We start from the raw sequence: 17,599 nt of genomic DNA, 5'->3' as shown, positions 1-17,599 counted from the left end.
AATATCAACAAATAAATGTTCTTGACAAATACAAATTAATAAAGCTAATATTATTAATAACATAAATTCTAAATTGTTATTAGATGTATAGTTGGATGAGATGAGAAATATTTTTTTTTAAAAAAAATTAATGAGAAGTTTTGCGTTTGAATTCAATTTGAAAGTCATTGTTAAAAATTTCGAGTGAGAGGTTTATTGCTCATTAAGAAATTATTCTTAGTTGCACCTAAATTAATAATAATAAGTAGTGTAATGTATAGGGGTGTACATAAGTCGATTTAGGTTGAATTTAACCTAAACTATAATTCAATTTGTGCTGGTTTGAGTAAGGTAAAATAATCATATATTGTTGGAATAAAATCACAAATTTGTAGGTTGGATTGGTTTTAATAATGGGTCATCCAATTTTTTGTATCACATTTTTTCTCCATCAATAGTTTAACATATTACCGTTATTTTTAAAAAAAAAACATCAAATGTCTAAATACACGATAAAATTCATCATAAACATATTTGCAAAAACTCAAGTTACATTATAGTAATATTCTAGAGTTGCATAAAATACTTGCAATCTATAAGAATTAACATCAAAATAATCAAATAGTGACATCCTTAATAAATTAAAATCATTACTCACAAAATAAAAGAGGTTCAAAAGGTTGAAATTGAAGCAACCAAGATCAAAAACACCAAAATCATCATTTATCAAATTACAAAAAGAGTAAAAAAATAGTCACTCAATAATCCATGAATTAAAAACATCAAAATCATTACTCGTAACCAAATTATTTTGAATGAGTTTTAATTTATTAAAATCATATTTATCTAGTAACCTGATCCAACCCACTTTTTTGTGTCGGTTTGGGTGGGTTTATTGGGTTTATCCAACCCATGTACATGAATACATAACACATACCTGCAATTTAAAAAAATCTTCGTATCCGAATCCATATCTGCGTCGACACCAACATTTATACCCGTACCCATACTTAATGGGTAGTTAAGTACCCATACACATACATGTTTATCCATATTTCTAATATAAAATTATCGATCATTTATAATTTATCATATCATGTTAAGTTTTTAACAACAATAATATAAAAATGTCTGCAAGTTTATTATTGAGTTAAAAAATAAACAAACATTTATATTAAAATGCGCACAAATTTAACGGTGATGTATTTAATAAAATTGATAAATATACGTGAATATATAATAAAAAAAATAAAAATATATATACATATAGTACTTGTATGGGGTGGAGTGGATACTAAAGTACCCGTACATACACTCATACCAACATACACTCATACCCGCCTATTTTTATGGACAATTGCTTATGAATAACTAACATTTGTGTATGTAGTTTATGAGTAACTAAGTACTCATTCCCATATCTATTTAATCGTATTTTTAATACAAAATTATCAATTAATTATATTTTATCATGTCATTTTAATTTTTTAACGGCATTAAAAAATTCAAAGTGTTATTATTTAGTTAAAAATAAATAAACATTTACATTAAAATGCGTTTATGTTCAATAAATAATTTATTTAATAAAATTGATAATGTATATATTTATAAATATAATATATATATATATATATATATATATATATATATATATATATATATATATATATATATATATATATATATATATATATATATATATATATATATATATATATATATATATATATATATATATATATATATATATATATATATATATATATATATATATATATATATATATATATAGAGGAGGGATCAAATTACACCCGAAGAGTTACACCACGAGTTACACTCGTTCAAAAACTACATTTCAAATTAATATTTTTTAAATTCAACCGTTGGATTGAAATATAATATCATATAGATCATACCTATAAAGTTTGAGCTTAATCTATAATGATTTACTATATGATCAAGATATCCAAAGATCAACGTCAAAATGAGCTTTCATATAACGTTAATTTTGATGTAATTAAATGACATAGTAAATCATTATAGATTAAGCTCAAACTTTATAGGTATGATCTATATGATATTATGTTTCAATCCAACGGTTGAATTTAAAAAATATTAATTCAAAATGTAGTTATTGAATGAGTGTAACTCGTGGTGTAACTTTTCGGGTGTAATTTGATCCCTCCTCATATATATATATATATATATATATATATATATATATATATATATATATATATATATATATATATATATATATATATATATATATATATATATATATATATATATAGCATATATGAGACATAATGAATATTAAAATTGTATCCGTATCTGCATTCACACTCATTTATTTAGTGGATAATTATTCATGTCGATATTCATATTTATTTTTGCAGATTTCAATCATATCTATTATATATTTATTATGGATAATTTTTTAGGATAATCCATTTAAAAATGGGTCAAATTGTCAAATTTCACTCCCTATTTATAAAAGGAGACTGATGTTTAGAATTCAAGTCATAAGAATAGCGTAAATATATTAAGGAAATCAGATGTTGCAAACTTGCTTCCCAAAGAGAGACTCATCCAACAGTCAACTTTTGATAGTGATTTACATGCTTTGCTTTCACTATTCCTTTCTCTCATTTAAGGTTATTTTTTTTCATCCACAAGTATTCTTCTTATAATATTAATAAGACTATTCTTTTTAATTGAGATATAATATACTAAAATAGTTGAATTTTTTTTCACATAGAAAGTTAGTCCAATATCCAACAAAAATAGCTTCTAACTCATAAATGATAAGAAAATTGATTAAATTTTAAATATTTTATAAAATTAACAGTTGAGTTAACTAGTTGATATGTTAAATTATATAAAAATTATTTTTTATTAATATTTTATCCAACTAATATAATAAACATAAAATTTACAATAAAAAAATCAAATAAATTAATAAAAAATAATATAAACTCGTGAACAAAATTAATTCAAAAACATTTCTTTTTATCATATAAATTTATAAATTATAAATTATTTATTATAAGTTTGAAAATTGGTTTGTCCAACAAAGAAATATATTGAAGTTGAACTCAGTGCTTCCCATTCACTCTCTACATTAGTTAAAAATACCAAGAATCAAATTCAAAAATCTCAGTTTCTATTTTCCATTAGGCCCTAAATCACTTTTTTTAAAAATAATTATTTTGTTTATTTTTACCATGAAGGTGAACATAATTTTATTCTAAATAATTCAAGCTAAAAAAAAATATAGATCCACACACTCAAAATGACTAAAAAATATATACTAATCCTATGCATATAACCTATATGTGAAAGTACATAAATGCAGATCATAAATATGATATGGCATTTCAATCCATTCAAACTCAAACTTTTGAGACATGTACTAGCTAATAAAAAATCAACCACTTTTTTGCAGAAATTAACCAGCCTTTGTTGATGAGCATGACCACTCTTGAACCTATATGCACTTTCTTTGTTTAAAGACTGACCAAAATATGAAGCATTCATATCAATCTATACTTTACTTTCACCTTTTCATATAGATATAGATATACACACGTCACACAAACATATACTATCAAAATTAACCGACAAGAATAATAGAATAATATCATTACTTTGTTCTATCTTTCTAATATAAAAATAAAAATGTTGAACCAAATTGATGAAAAAAAGCACTGTTTTAAAATACATGCTTTATACAATTTTGGGTGTATTTGATGCAGGCGTGATGTAAGCCATGGAAGACAAGAATTTACAAGTTGTTGTATGATTAGAAATAGTAACTTTTGTAATCTCTGTGTCTTTTTTTTTTCTTCTGAAAAAAGAAGTTAGTGAGCCACAAAAAAAATATGGAGAATTATTTATCTACCTAGAAAGGAGACAATAGTAATTATAAGGATAATTTTTATACAAATTTTTGGTTAATAAGAAAGAAAAAAAAAAGTCTTTCCAAATGATATTCACCAAGGGTGGCTAACAGACATGTTCGTCCCGTTTAGATCAGATCCGTCCTACAAAAGTTTGCGAAAAAACGTGACGGACAGACATATTTAATTGTGCGGATCTATAACCTTGTCCCGTCCCGAAAAAAAATTGAGGGCGGAAAAAACACGCAGTAAAATTGTATGAAAAAACTAATGCTTACAAAAGCCCGCAAAAAACGGGGCAGAGCGAGACAGACACATTAAAGAAAGCGGACTTAAAAGTTAAAACCTTACCCTACCTGCGTAAAAGTGAGGGTAAAATGGATTTTTTCTGCGGGACGGACCTGTTTTGCGATAGTCACCGATATTCAACTCAACAAAATATTTAGTATGAGAATAATTAAAATGTGAAGCAATTTATATATATTCATAAGCAAGAATTTTAGGTATCTCTTTTTCTGGTAAGGAATATTATTTACCAATTAATTAATAGAATAGTATCTTAAGGTTGGCAATCAAATTAGTAATTATTCTCAGCAAAAGTTGTTTAAGTTCAATTCATGAAGGCCCCTATAAAAACAATACAGATTGTTAAGGAATATATGCTAGCATTAGTAATATTTAGTACATTTTTTTTATCAAACATATGAGAGAATTTTTAAGATCTTGTGTTGATATGGCAGATTTGGATTAGGTAACATTTTGTAACTGGGACAAGGATCCTCGGCAATTATATTTGCAGCCTAATAATAATCGGGGTGTTTGCGGTGCGTTTTGCATCGATTTTGAGTCAAAAACTAATTCGATTTAAAAAATAAATTTATTTACGATTTGATTCAGTTTTAGATGATGATTAAAAAAACTGATTCAATTCAATTTAATTTTATATGATTTAATTTGTATTTGTTTTTGAATATCCGAATTATGAATCATATTTTTATTAAGATTATAAAAATATAAATAATTAATATATTTGATAAACAAATGAAATAATAAAATAAATATACTAAACTAATATTTAAAAAATAAGTATCATCAAATAATAAATTAATACAACATATCATATTAACAAAAAATAAACAAGTACAAAAATATATATTGATTTTGAAAAATCAATATTAACGGAGCGGTTTTTATGAAATGACATCTAAACATATTCAATAATGATCAATTTTTTGTGATTTTTAATTTTCTTGATTTGATTTAAGATTTTTATTTGAATCAGTTTGGATTTGAACATCCCCAATAATAACTATTGAATTGATTATTTAGACTTTATAATAATTTCTATAAAAAAAATTGAAGTCAAACCTAATTCATTTAAATTTAATTATTTTATTTCTCATTAATAATTGTAGAGAGAAAATATTTTTTACACATATTTATATTCTAGTTTTACATTCTAATAAATACATTTTTGCTTTAAAAAGTATATGAGTTTTTATTTTTAGTTTATTTTGAAAACAATTCAAACTTTGATTTTTTTTTTTTTTTAAATTTAGCTATTAATTTTAATCTAATTTTTTTTTACAAAATTTCTTGATGCCTAGTTTTAATGACTTTTTTTATGCCATACCATTAATAAAGCTTTACTATATGTTTAGTTTACAATTTATAATTAATTTCTCAAAATATATGAATTTTATAAAATGTATGCTATTAATTTTAATCTATACATTTTATAAAATTAAATTTGTTAATCTATACATTTTATAAAATTTCACGATGCATGTGTCAAATGATTTTTTCATAACATATCGTTGATAAATTTTGTATTATATTTAGCTTATAATTTGATTAATAAATTTTTGTTATTTTATTACTTTTTGTTTTTTTTTATGATGATATGTTGATTTCTTAAAAAAAACTCTCTAGTAATTGATGATTGTCAAAGACTAGAATTTTTTTTAAGGTTTAGAGCTAATTCATGCATGGAGCTTAGAAGTCATGTGCATCTAGTATTTATGTAAGGTGAGATTGTCCCTTTCAACCTCTAGGTTGAGGTATTTATAGGAGACTTTTAGGCATGAGTCCCTAGTGCCTTAGAAGTAGCGACTATTTTTCAGAGGACATGAGAGCGGTCGGTTAATCTACTATTATTTAGGAAAGTATGGTTAATTTTTCCCTGACTTCTTCCAAATTGTTGTGGAATAGAAACACATCACTTCTCACTTCTTCTCGCTTCAGATGAGTTATCGTGTAATTGGACAACATATTTGAGGAAAGGGCATCACATTTCATAAATGAGCGTGTAACACCCCACACATAATTGACTAGTATATTATGCATGAAACGTTAAAAATCGGTATTTGAGTACATACAAAAGCTAAAGATACAAGATGATCCATATAAATACAACATGAAATAATATTAATAATTACAAAACATGTGTCTTCATGGATCTGCACAGCGGAAAATGAGATCTGACGAGGTCTCCGAGCCATCACCACTTTAAGTCGTCAATCCGAACCTGCTATCTGTCAAACGCTACTAAACTGCACCTGAAAAAATATAAGTTGATTGGGGTGAGATTACTAAATCTCAGTGAGTCCTCCTATCCTATGGGTCCACTCGGTTCTACAGGGTACATGCATCAACAAACCGAATCCACCATTGATTCGGGGTTATCCTCACATCCGGTACAAGTACGGAGAAAACAAGGAATCGTCCACCATAGGACTCATCATATACAAACACACAAGTATATCACAAACAAGTATGCAAAACCCGTATCCGTATACGGGGAATCAAGAAGTGTAATAAACCTCGGCTAGATTATGGAACGAACGCACCCTCGATGAGTCCACCCATGCCTAGTGTCAAGGGACTTGTACAAGCTCACTGCAAGATGGTTAAACGGGTTCGCACAAGCCTAAGTGGCCGCGAGATGACATTAGCCTAAATGGCGTCATTGTCCCATTAACCTTCTTCACGCAAGTGGGTTACACCGAGTACAAACCGCCACCTTGACGCATGGTCCCACCGGGCGAAAGCCTAGTATTAGTCTACATGACTTTACTAGAGGTGAGTTACAATCATTATGTAATAGCCTACATGGCCACATAACCCCACCATACCGAGCACACTAGTGTGTCAACGTCAATGAGTATAAGCCCCTCACGGCACTCACGAGCACACTACAACGGTAGCTCAGGTGCGCGACCTCTGATCATAACATCGGACTATTCCACGGACCACATGATCCAGGATAATACCTTACATCATAGTAAGAGGTATATCCCAACCTAGCCCCCGGCCACTTCGATTCAAGCATACGTACACGCATCGAGTGTAATATCATAATACAAACCAATCCGAATGTTCAACCAAAACATTGGACATCAACATAGATCCATACTTATCTCATCAAGGTAATCAAAAATCAATCACAATTGAATAGACAAGGAATTGATGAAATAAACTTATCCAACATTATGTATAATATTCCACATAAACAAAATGAATGGAATTATCGGTAATGTGTGTCATAAAACACCACTCTTCAGACATTCATATGCATATTAATAATTAAGGAGGGGTCCGATTACGATTAGAATCCGAAACTGCCCTCAGGGGAAGGAAAAATATAATTATGCCCAGCATTGGCCGCTTAGCGGCCTGTAAGCGGGCTTTCCAGGGGCGAACCTCAACTGTTTCCCCGCTTAGCGGTCTCACGTCCGCTTAGCGGGCTCGCGATTTTTATTTTCTTCACAAACAGCATTCTCCGCTCAGCGGGCAAACTGGGTCCGCTCAGCGGAACCGCGAATTTCTGGAAAAATGCTCAGCATCCGCTTAGCGGCCTTAGCCCGCTTAGCGGACCATAGCAGACACAGAAAAAATGCAGAACTCATCAGTTCTGTCCTGGGGTATTTTAACCCCGTGAATCCACCTGCATGCACGATTTAAAGATATATCCAGCCAACAAATAACAATAACAACCAACAAATAACACAATTATCATGTTAGTGTCATGGGTTTATAATTATTTCTCACAATCCCTAAACCCCAATCACTAACCCTTACATGCAAATCCCCAAGTTACTATCTAAGGACTCACCTTGGATTTAGGGAGGTTAGAAAGAAGTTCTTTGCTGCCATTGAACTCCCACCATAGCCAAAGTTTCACTACATCTTCATCAAACCCGTAGCCAATCTTTGACACACATTCAGCATGGATCTTCCAACTTCAAACTCGTTTTTCTCCACAAATAAACAAGCTATTAGAACAAAATAATATACCAAATCGAAGAGAATTCCGTGTAGAATCCAAATCTTCGAGAATCACCTGAATCGGAGTTGTGAGCAGAGAGTTATGATCAGATTAGTGAGAGCTGTCCATGGAATACGAAAATGGAGTTTGTGACAGAGAACATAAACTTCTCTTCTTTCTCTCTTCCTTCTTCCACTACTCTCTCCACTTCTCTTTCACAAAATCTGAATTGGAATAATGTGTCTCTAACTAACCAATCATGTGCCATGCAATATAAGGTTAAGGTCCATAATACCCTCTAACCAAGTCATTTTTACACCATTGCCACTTAGTTAGTGTCTAACCAATTCCTTTTGGTTCTAACTAATCCACTCACCATCTTAGTCACTTATAATGCATATAAATAATCATGCTTACACAAATATGGGGTATTACAGAGCGATTTATCTAAAATACAAAAGATCAGGAAGGTGTTGTCGGCGAGGCGTTGTATTACTTTTCTCCCACGTTGCCCCTTTTATGCCCTTCACAAATATACCAATATTCCCTCAGGCACGAGTGCTTGGAAAGGGAAAGTGATATAATATTGCCTTTTCTTCCCATTCTGTGCGGGACGAGTCCCTCTTTAATAAGGCGAGTCCCTGTTCTATACGACGAGTCCCTATTTAATAAGACGAGTTCCCCTTCTATGGGTTTTGGATATATCTCCAAATGTCAAAGAGGTGAATCCAATATCAGCAGAGGGAAATCTCCAAACGTTAGTGAGGAAAAAATGTGCAAGGTATTTAACGTTATCAATGATATTTAGCCTTGGGATACAAAATTGACATTAATCTCTCACACGTGTCAGAATGTCAAACCTTTCATGTCTGATGAGAAACCTATCAGACTCTTGATATCATCCCAAGTTTCCACTTACATTAAAGGGATTCAACCCTATCTCTTTAACCTTTTTGCACACTTTTTTGCTTAAGCTTTTAAAATTTTCCCCCATCTTCTTCAACAACTATTTCACCTTCTGAAGCTCAAGCCCCTTTTATTGGTACATATTCATTTTTCTTCCTTATCCTCTTTCCATTTATGGTGATAATTAGGGATTTAAACGATAATGGTAAATCGATAGAGACCTAGACTCGTGATGAACACATAACCTTATGAAACTACTATTATAGAAACGCCAAACATCGTAATGAGATGATTAATTGAAAATTAGTAGAACTAAACATGTTTGGTAGTTGCGAGTGTTCCATTAGCTCTGGTAGTGATAAATGCGGTGAAAGAGATGAAGATTCCTTTTTCCCTTTTATTTTCTTAGGAAAAAATGAAGATAATGGCCACCTTTGGAACAAAGCCCAAGAACATTAGGGAAATCAAGTCGTATTACACAAACAAGGGCAAATAGTTCCCTTTCAGCAACCGATTAACCTTTCCTCTTAATGTGATGAGGAAGAAGTCAACCTGGAGGCATGTTCCATGGCTGAGAGGGCTAATATGGTCATTTCAAACGACTCTCCCAGTCTCTATTTCTTATTTTATCTCCTTGTTGTTCGTGACATATATTTTATCCTCCTCTTTTCCCAGTTCGAGGTGAAGGTTTCAAAGGTGATCAACGTTTCCCCATCCCAGATCACATGTCGACGGCTAGGGGTTCACCCTACCATACATATGTTCTTCTCCTTCAATGGTACAAAGGTGGTTGTTTGTAGGGGTAGTGACCTTAGGCACCCCCTTTGCTACCCCGAGGTTTGAGCTTGGTTTAAGGTTAAGGTTTTTTGACTCCACCACTTATGCCCTTGGAGTGACTAGATGCTAAGGTGGGTGGGGGGGGGTAGTAGCTACAAATTAATACACTTTATTTCTTTAACTATATTTTTCAAAGAAATGGAGCAATTCACGCAATTTTGACATGGATTGTAACTTTATTCATATCATAAGATAATAAAAAATAATTCAAAATTGGATTGCCTTCCCTAAAGACTTAGCCTGAATATTGTTTGGAACCCTCCATCGATTGGGGGTAGATTCTTGGCCTATTGTTTCCCAATAACGGGATTGGGGTGGATGTCCTTCTAATCTGCTTTAGGGAATTTGGAACTCCTCTAATTGTAACCGCCTTATTTGCTAGGGTTGTTTAATGGTTATCCATCAATACTTTGCAGATGGTCGTCCAATTTAAGGCGTGTGACCCTTTTAGCGCTAATGTTTAGGTCGAACTCATGTTTATGCCACTATGCCTACGAGGTAATATTTGCTTTCTATCTGATGGTGTTGACGAAGACTTTTCACAAAATATGGTGACCATCTTCTATCTGTTTGTTGCGTGACCGACTTCGATGCACCCATATTCTCACAAATCTGATAATCTCCATGCACGCTGAACAACCACTATTTCTGTTGTTGTTAGGGTTGTGGTTTGGAAGAGGTCTTGTCGAGGCTTTCGTCGATCCTTTCATGATATTGGTGGTCCTTGCCTATTTTTATTGTTTTGTTTATGAAAATCATGAGGAATTCAACTAGGGAAAATTCTCCTTGCACGATGATTCTTTTTGGCCTCATCTATGCTTGAAATTGTAATGAGTGTTATTTCGGCGAACTGGCTTTCGCATCAGAAAAGACTTGATTGTGCAAACTTGCGAGAATCACTAGTTGATTCACACAGACGATACAATTGTTTTATATCAAAATCAAAATTATGTTTGGGTTCTTCTATTGGACTCCTGAAGTGTTGTTGCAAGTCTATGATGCTCTGAATCACAGAGGAGAACATGCATGGTTGGTACTCCAATGCACAAGTCAGTTAACGAGTACAAAAAAGAATAGTGAGTCCAAAAAGGAATAGAGTGAAGCATGAAAAATACGTGTGTACCTTAGATTTTACCCATGTAAAATTATTTATATCTTTAGACCGAGCTTGTTGTTGAACCTTCTTTAGAATAGTATATGGACCACCCTTTACTGAACATTTGTCCAGTCCATAACATTATTAAATTAGTTTATTTAATTTATTTTATTAGTAAAATATTTATGATTACTCAACTCACATAATTAATAAAAATAATTATAATATAATCATATAATAGTTTTATTTTTATTTTTGTAATCATATAAATAACTATGAGTTATTTATATCATCATATATTTTTTATAAATTTGAATTCATACATTAAATATTATACAGATTATTTCATATATGGTATTATCTATTTCATCAGAGTCGGTCTTGGACCAGGACAACCAGACTCACAGTCTAGAACCTCAAAAAATTAAGGATCCCATATTTTTGGAATTCAAACTTTAGAAATTTTAAATTAAAGAATTTATATAAACGACGAGTTTTACTATGATACAACAATTCAATTACGGTAGAGTGATTAAGGTGTATAATTTTAACCGTGGGTTTAATTCTTGTGCAACCTGCCAAAAATAAGTACAGTGGAGTGTTCTTTATTTATATAATATAATTCTTAATTGATTATTATATTTTATATAAAAATATATATTATTTTGTGTTATTTTATATTGATATCAATTTTTTAATAATATTAGCTTTATTTTTAATTAAATTATTATGACTAAGTATATATAAATTAAATTAATAAATTTAAAATATTTTTGAACAAGAGTTAATCTAGTCTACCGGAACAATTATCACGCTACTATATCAACTCTAATAAAGTCTTGAAACAATTATCACATTATCTCAAAATATTGAAAGTGTCATAACTTAAAAATATATATAAAATATATATTTTTTTATTGGAATGGGGCCTCAATTATTTGAGACGGCCCTACTACCAAATATTAATAAGAATAAAATATTTTTTATGTTGGTTATACGGATAAATGGCTAATTTTAATTTTGTTTGATATTATTTACGATTCAAATAAATGAAGTTCTTTTTCTAAAAAAAGTTATATTTTTTAAAAAAGTTTTATTTTTAACATTTGTCTTAGGTCTTCAAAATGTCGGGACCTATCTAATCATTTAGATATATTATAATATCATTTTATAAAACCCATATAGAAATATCTAAATAATAAAATATGTATTTCTAACCTTTATAAGAAAAAATTTATATGATGTTTATTCTTCTCTCTATTTTTCTTTATTATCTATCATCTTAAGATCTCAAGTATATTATATTTTCTAACGCTATCTATTTTTTCATAATGACTATACAATTTACAAATTGATTTAAAATAGAAATATATGAATATATGATTAACTATAAATTATTCATATTATCATATTATTTTAATACAATTTAATTCATACCAAATTTATCTATCTAACCAACTTATAGCAGTGCATTTCAATTAATATATACTACATACTGCATGCAAATACCTGAGTAAAAATGAAAATATATGCACATAAAAATACAAGTGACACATAAAATGTAAGTGATATGTAACATAATTTTGGGCTGGTTTGTTTTATTTTTTTAAAATGAATTTTATAATGTTACAAAATTTTATGTATGAAAAATCTACAAATTTTTTTTAAAAAAAAACTTTAAATAAAAGTTTAATTTGAATAATTATTTTTAAAATTTTATTCAACATTTCATCATTTTATTAAAAAAAATAAATTTCAAAATTTCAAAAAATTATTTAATTTTGAAAATAGTTCAAATAATTTTTATAAAAATTATTTTTGAAATACAATAATTTCGACTATGTTTTAATTTCCAATAATATATATTTATGTTATTCGATGCCAAAATTAATCTTATAATTTAAATAAATAAATAAATATATATATATATATATATATATATATATATATATATATAAATATATAAATTTATGATATTTTAAAAAAAATTTATAAAATTTATTTTCAAAAATATAAATATGTTTAGTTAATTTATTTTTAAGACTTTGAGTTAATATAACAAACATATCATTAGTTGCATTTGTTCTAGTAATATATATGATATCTTTAGTTAATTTGAAGACTTTAAGTATGATTTAAAGCTTAAAATAAAGAAATGAGGGAGGGGTTTAACATCACAAAACAATGCTTAATTAATTGGTGTAGAGGACAAAGAAAAAGTAGTACTTGATAGGTAGGAGAATGGAGTGACAAAAAGTAAAGAAATGAAAAAGAAAAATCACTTGCATCAAGGTTTGAAATTGGTAAGAAACAGAGATACAGAAAGAACAGATGAGGTTTTGATGTCCATTTTTGTGCCTTTTGATCGTGTAGGGCCGACAACAAGGACGCATTCAGCCGTCTATTACCAACAACTCCCTTATGCTAAAGCTGTCCTCTCTGTCCCCTTTACCTTTCTATTTTCTATATCTTTCTTTCTTCAATTTATCACTAAGCTAACTTTTATACCCAATATAAGTAAAAAGTTTATAGAACAACTTTGTTGAGGTATAAATTAAATTAATATAAATTAATACATGTTGAGAATTTACAGGTTGAATAAATATGATTTAAACATGTATGTATAAATAGTTAACAATTATAATCAAAATTGATATAATTATGAGTCAATTTTTCATGGATAAAACAAAGTTATTTAAATTCTTTAGGTTAACAATTTTGATCTATATATTAGTTTTTAATAAAAGTTAAATTTAGAAGAACTCAAATTTGAAAATAATATTAGAATAATCATGGTATATAGTTAAATCAATAAATCAAACTATAATGAAATAAAACATGATCCGAATCAAATTGATTTTTCTTTAATTTACTTATAAGTGAATCAAACTAAAATTATTAGTTAAATATATTAATTCGCAATGATAAACGGTAAAGAAACAGTTTATTTCTAACCAAACTAAATATATATATATATATATATATATATATATATATATATATATATATATATATATATATATATATATATATATATATATATATATATATATATATATATATATATATATATATATATATATATATATATATATATATGGGGGCGACTCAAGTGAGAACACTTGGTTATAATGAGAAATGAGAACAATCAGTTATAGCCCTTAGATTCTATTCAATGAAATTTGTGGTATAGATTATATCTTACTTAAAATAAACATGCAATTAAAAGTTACACACAATCATTTTTCTCAAATCTCAAAATTAATTAGAGAATCTCTTAGAAAAAAATTAAATATTTCTTTCTTAAATAATTTTAGTTTTAAATTATATAAAATTATTTAGAATTAAAATTTCATAATTTTTATAATAAAATATTTTTCAATAATGATTTTTATGAAAATATTTTAACTATAATTTCAAAAAAAAAAAAATTTAAAATTCATAGAAAAAAGATAAAAATATTTAAATTTAATTTTAATGATTATTTCTTTTAAATAAATTAAATTTTTTTCTGTGCCGAAGATATGTGATGCTAAAAAATTCGTAGTTTTTAAAAATTTTTATAACAAACAAATATATATCATAAAAATAGTGATATTGTTAAAATAATTTTATAACAAAATCTGATATAACTATCTCTATAATATTCATATTTACAAAATTTAAAATGCAGTACTATTAAAAATAAATAACACTATCAAAACTAGCATATATTAAAGATTTCTTATTTTAACTTTTTTTTGTAAAATATAATTTTTATAGCAATACAATATTTGGTTAGAAAAAAAATACGTGAATTGAATTTTTTTGATGATTATATGAATTGAAATTAAACCGAGATTGCAATTTAAATTTAAAATAAATAATTTAAATTGATACTTATTAAAATTTGAATAAGATATTTTAATCTTTTTTTCTATGCTTTTTCTCTTTAGATTTTTAAAAAATATTAAAATATCAAATGATAGTAAATAAATTTTTATAAACTCGTTATTGAGAATTTTATTTTGAAATTATGTAATTTTACTTTATTAAAAAAATTTATAATTAATATTTAACAAATTATAAATATAAATATCTTAGAGAAAGAAATATTAAATTTTATTCATAAGAGATTATTTAATTAATTGAGATTTGAGAAAAATGATTGTGTGTATCATTTAGTCGCATGTTTATTTTAAGTAAGATATAATCTATACCACAAATTTCATTTAATAAAATCTGAGGGCTATAACTGATTGTTTTCATTTCTCATTATAACCAAGTGTTCTCACTTGAGTCGCCCCCTATATATATATATATATATATATATATATATATATATATATATATATATATATATATATATATATATATATATATATATATATATATATATATATATATATAGGGAGCATATCAAGTGAGAGCATTTTTAAATGAGAGATGAGAGGAAGAAATATCAAGCATATCAAGTGAGAGCATTTTTAAATGAGAGATGAGAGGAAGAAATATCAACCATTGGATTCATCAAGAGAGAGAATGTTAATACATTAATGATGCTATTAATTTCTCTCTCTTGATGAATCCAATGATTGATATTTCTTCCTCTCATCTCTCATTTAAAAATGCTCTCACTTGATATGCTTATATATATATATATATATATATATATATATATATATATATATATATATATATATATATATATATATATATATATATATATATATATATATATATATATATATATATATATATATATATATATATATATATATATATAAATTAAAATTTTCAATTTATTTTTAATATTTTTTATTTTTAGTTTTGATTCGGTTTAATTTCAATTTAATTCATTTGTTATTTAATTTGATACAAAAATGATTTGTGCAAGACAAGTTTTTTTATTGAACATAATAGTTTATAGGGATGACAAAACCGTGGCACATGTTTGTTTGGCTCACAATTTTTTTAAGATGAACTAAAGCTTTAGGCTTCTACACTCTAATGTGATTATTTCGTCTCGTCCCTTTTTATACGGGGTTCGCATTAATATAAATTTTATATTTTTAAATTTAAAAAATTCAATGTTTATGGGTCTGCCTCGCTCTACGGGCATTCGCATTAACATAAATTTTATATTTTTAAATTTAAAATATTTAATGTTAATGGGTCTGCCTCGCCCCACCCTCATTTTTTTCGAGATCAGTGAAGATTTTTTAGTACACCCTTAATTATGTCGGTATGTCACATTTACACGCGTGTTGTTGAATGACAAACCAAAATAAATTAGACAGATATATCTGTTTACCACTCTTAATAATCGATGTTTTTAGTAGAACCTCAAATATTAAGTCCCGCATTGAATTACATCTACTCAAATTTTAAAAATAGATTAGAACCTCCTTATATATGTAATTATTGACACAACCCTTTTTCCTAACATAATCATCTTGCCCAAGAAGAACTCCATGTCTCATGCTTAACCAAATAAACACATTCCATTATTACATACTGCCTAAAACTGATAAATAAATAACTCCATAAAAAATGTTTCTCACATAATCCTCTCCTTGTCTCTCTCACACATATATGAGCTAGAGTGTGACCAACTTTATGTACTTTTTCTACATCATATTGTTATAATATTATAGAATAGAGAAAAAGAAAGAAAACATAGCACACCCCATGATTTTAAGAGAATAAAAAAATAAGATAAAAACACAATCCATAATCCACTCACATATAGCCTTAAGATGTGATATATTCTCTTATTCTCTCTTACATCCTATAAACAAAACCTCTCTATAAATATCAACTCTCACCTCAACCATTTCTCACACATTCACATTCTTCTCATTCTCAACAACCTCATACACAATCCATTCTTCTATTTTCATCTTCTCAAAAAATGCATTACCAAACAGAATCATGGGGAACCTATCACATGAACCCAACAACAATGATGGGAGACCCATTAGAACGAATAGAAAGACTAGCATCAGAAAATGCTGTTGTGATATTCAGCATAAGCACATGCTGCATGTGTCATGCAATCAAGAGATTGTTCTGTGGAATGGGAGTGAATCCAGCCGTTCATGAACTCGATGAAGATCCAAGAGGCAAAGAACTTGAAAGGGCACTCATGAGACTACTTGGTACCTCAAATGTTGTCCCTGTTGTCTTCATCGGTGGGAAACTCATTGGTACTATGGATAGAGTCATGGGATGTCATATTAATGGCTCTCTTGTTCCTCTTCTCAAACAAGCTGGTGCTCTTTGGCTTTGAAAAATGAAACTCTTCATTATACTATTAGTGCTATTTTATCATCAAAAGTAAACAAGGTTGAGGAAGAGGATCAAGTAGGTTTTTTATGAGACTCTTCAAATTCCATTTTGGATTTTTTTTTTAGTTAATTAAACAACCTTTGTAGTACTTTTGAGTCTTGTTGTGTTTTTTATTTTATAGTTTAGGGTTTTTTTTTCTTGGTTGGAATTTGGGTTTGTTATGGTTTTCTTTATGGTTTCCTTCCTATGTAAAGACAAAAAGCATATTGGAAGAACAAAATATGAACTAATTTTACTATTTATTTTTGTCTTGGAATATTTTATGCTATCATACATTGTTTG

The 17,599-nt window shown here is 27.9% G+C and overlaps 1 protein-coding gene and 1 long non-coding RNA gene across 2 annotated transcripts; one reads left to right on the top strand and one right to left on the bottom strand.

Annotated features, from left to right (window-relative positions):
- Positions 1-6,217: 6,217 nt before the first annotated feature.
- Positions 6,218-8,318, bottom strand: LOC131633714 (uncharacterized). Its single transcript, XR_009293389.1, has 3 exons — positions 8,224-8,318; positions 7,996-8,138; positions 6,218-6,439 (listed from the first exon to the last, which is right to left on the bottom strand). It is a non-coding gene; the product is annotated as an uncharacterized LOC131633714 (long non-coding RNA).
- An 8,442-nt stretch (positions 8,319-16,760) lies between these two features.
- On the top strand, positions 16,761-17,531 carry LOC131633713 (glutaredoxin-C3-like). Its single transcript, XM_058904403.1, has one exon. It carries the CDS (start codon positions 16,881-16,883, stop codon positions 17,256-17,258), a length of 378 nt encoding a protein of 125 aa, XP_058760386.1. The 5' UTR covers positions 16,761-16,880; the 3' UTR covers positions 17,259-17,531.
- The last annotated feature ends 68 nt before the right edge of the window (positions 17,532-17,599 follow it).

Source organism: Vicia villosa, unplaced genomic scaffold (genome assembly GCF_029867415.1).
Source record: "Vicia villosa cultivar HV-30 ecotype Madison, WI unplaced genomic scaffold, Vvil1.0 ctg.001168F_1_1, whole genome shotgun sequence".
Taxonomy (NCBI): domain Eukaryota; kingdom Viridiplantae; phylum Streptophyta; class Magnoliopsida; order Fabales; family Fabaceae; genus Vicia; species Vicia villosa.
This window is presented reverse-complemented; position numbering and strand designations above follow the sequence as displayed.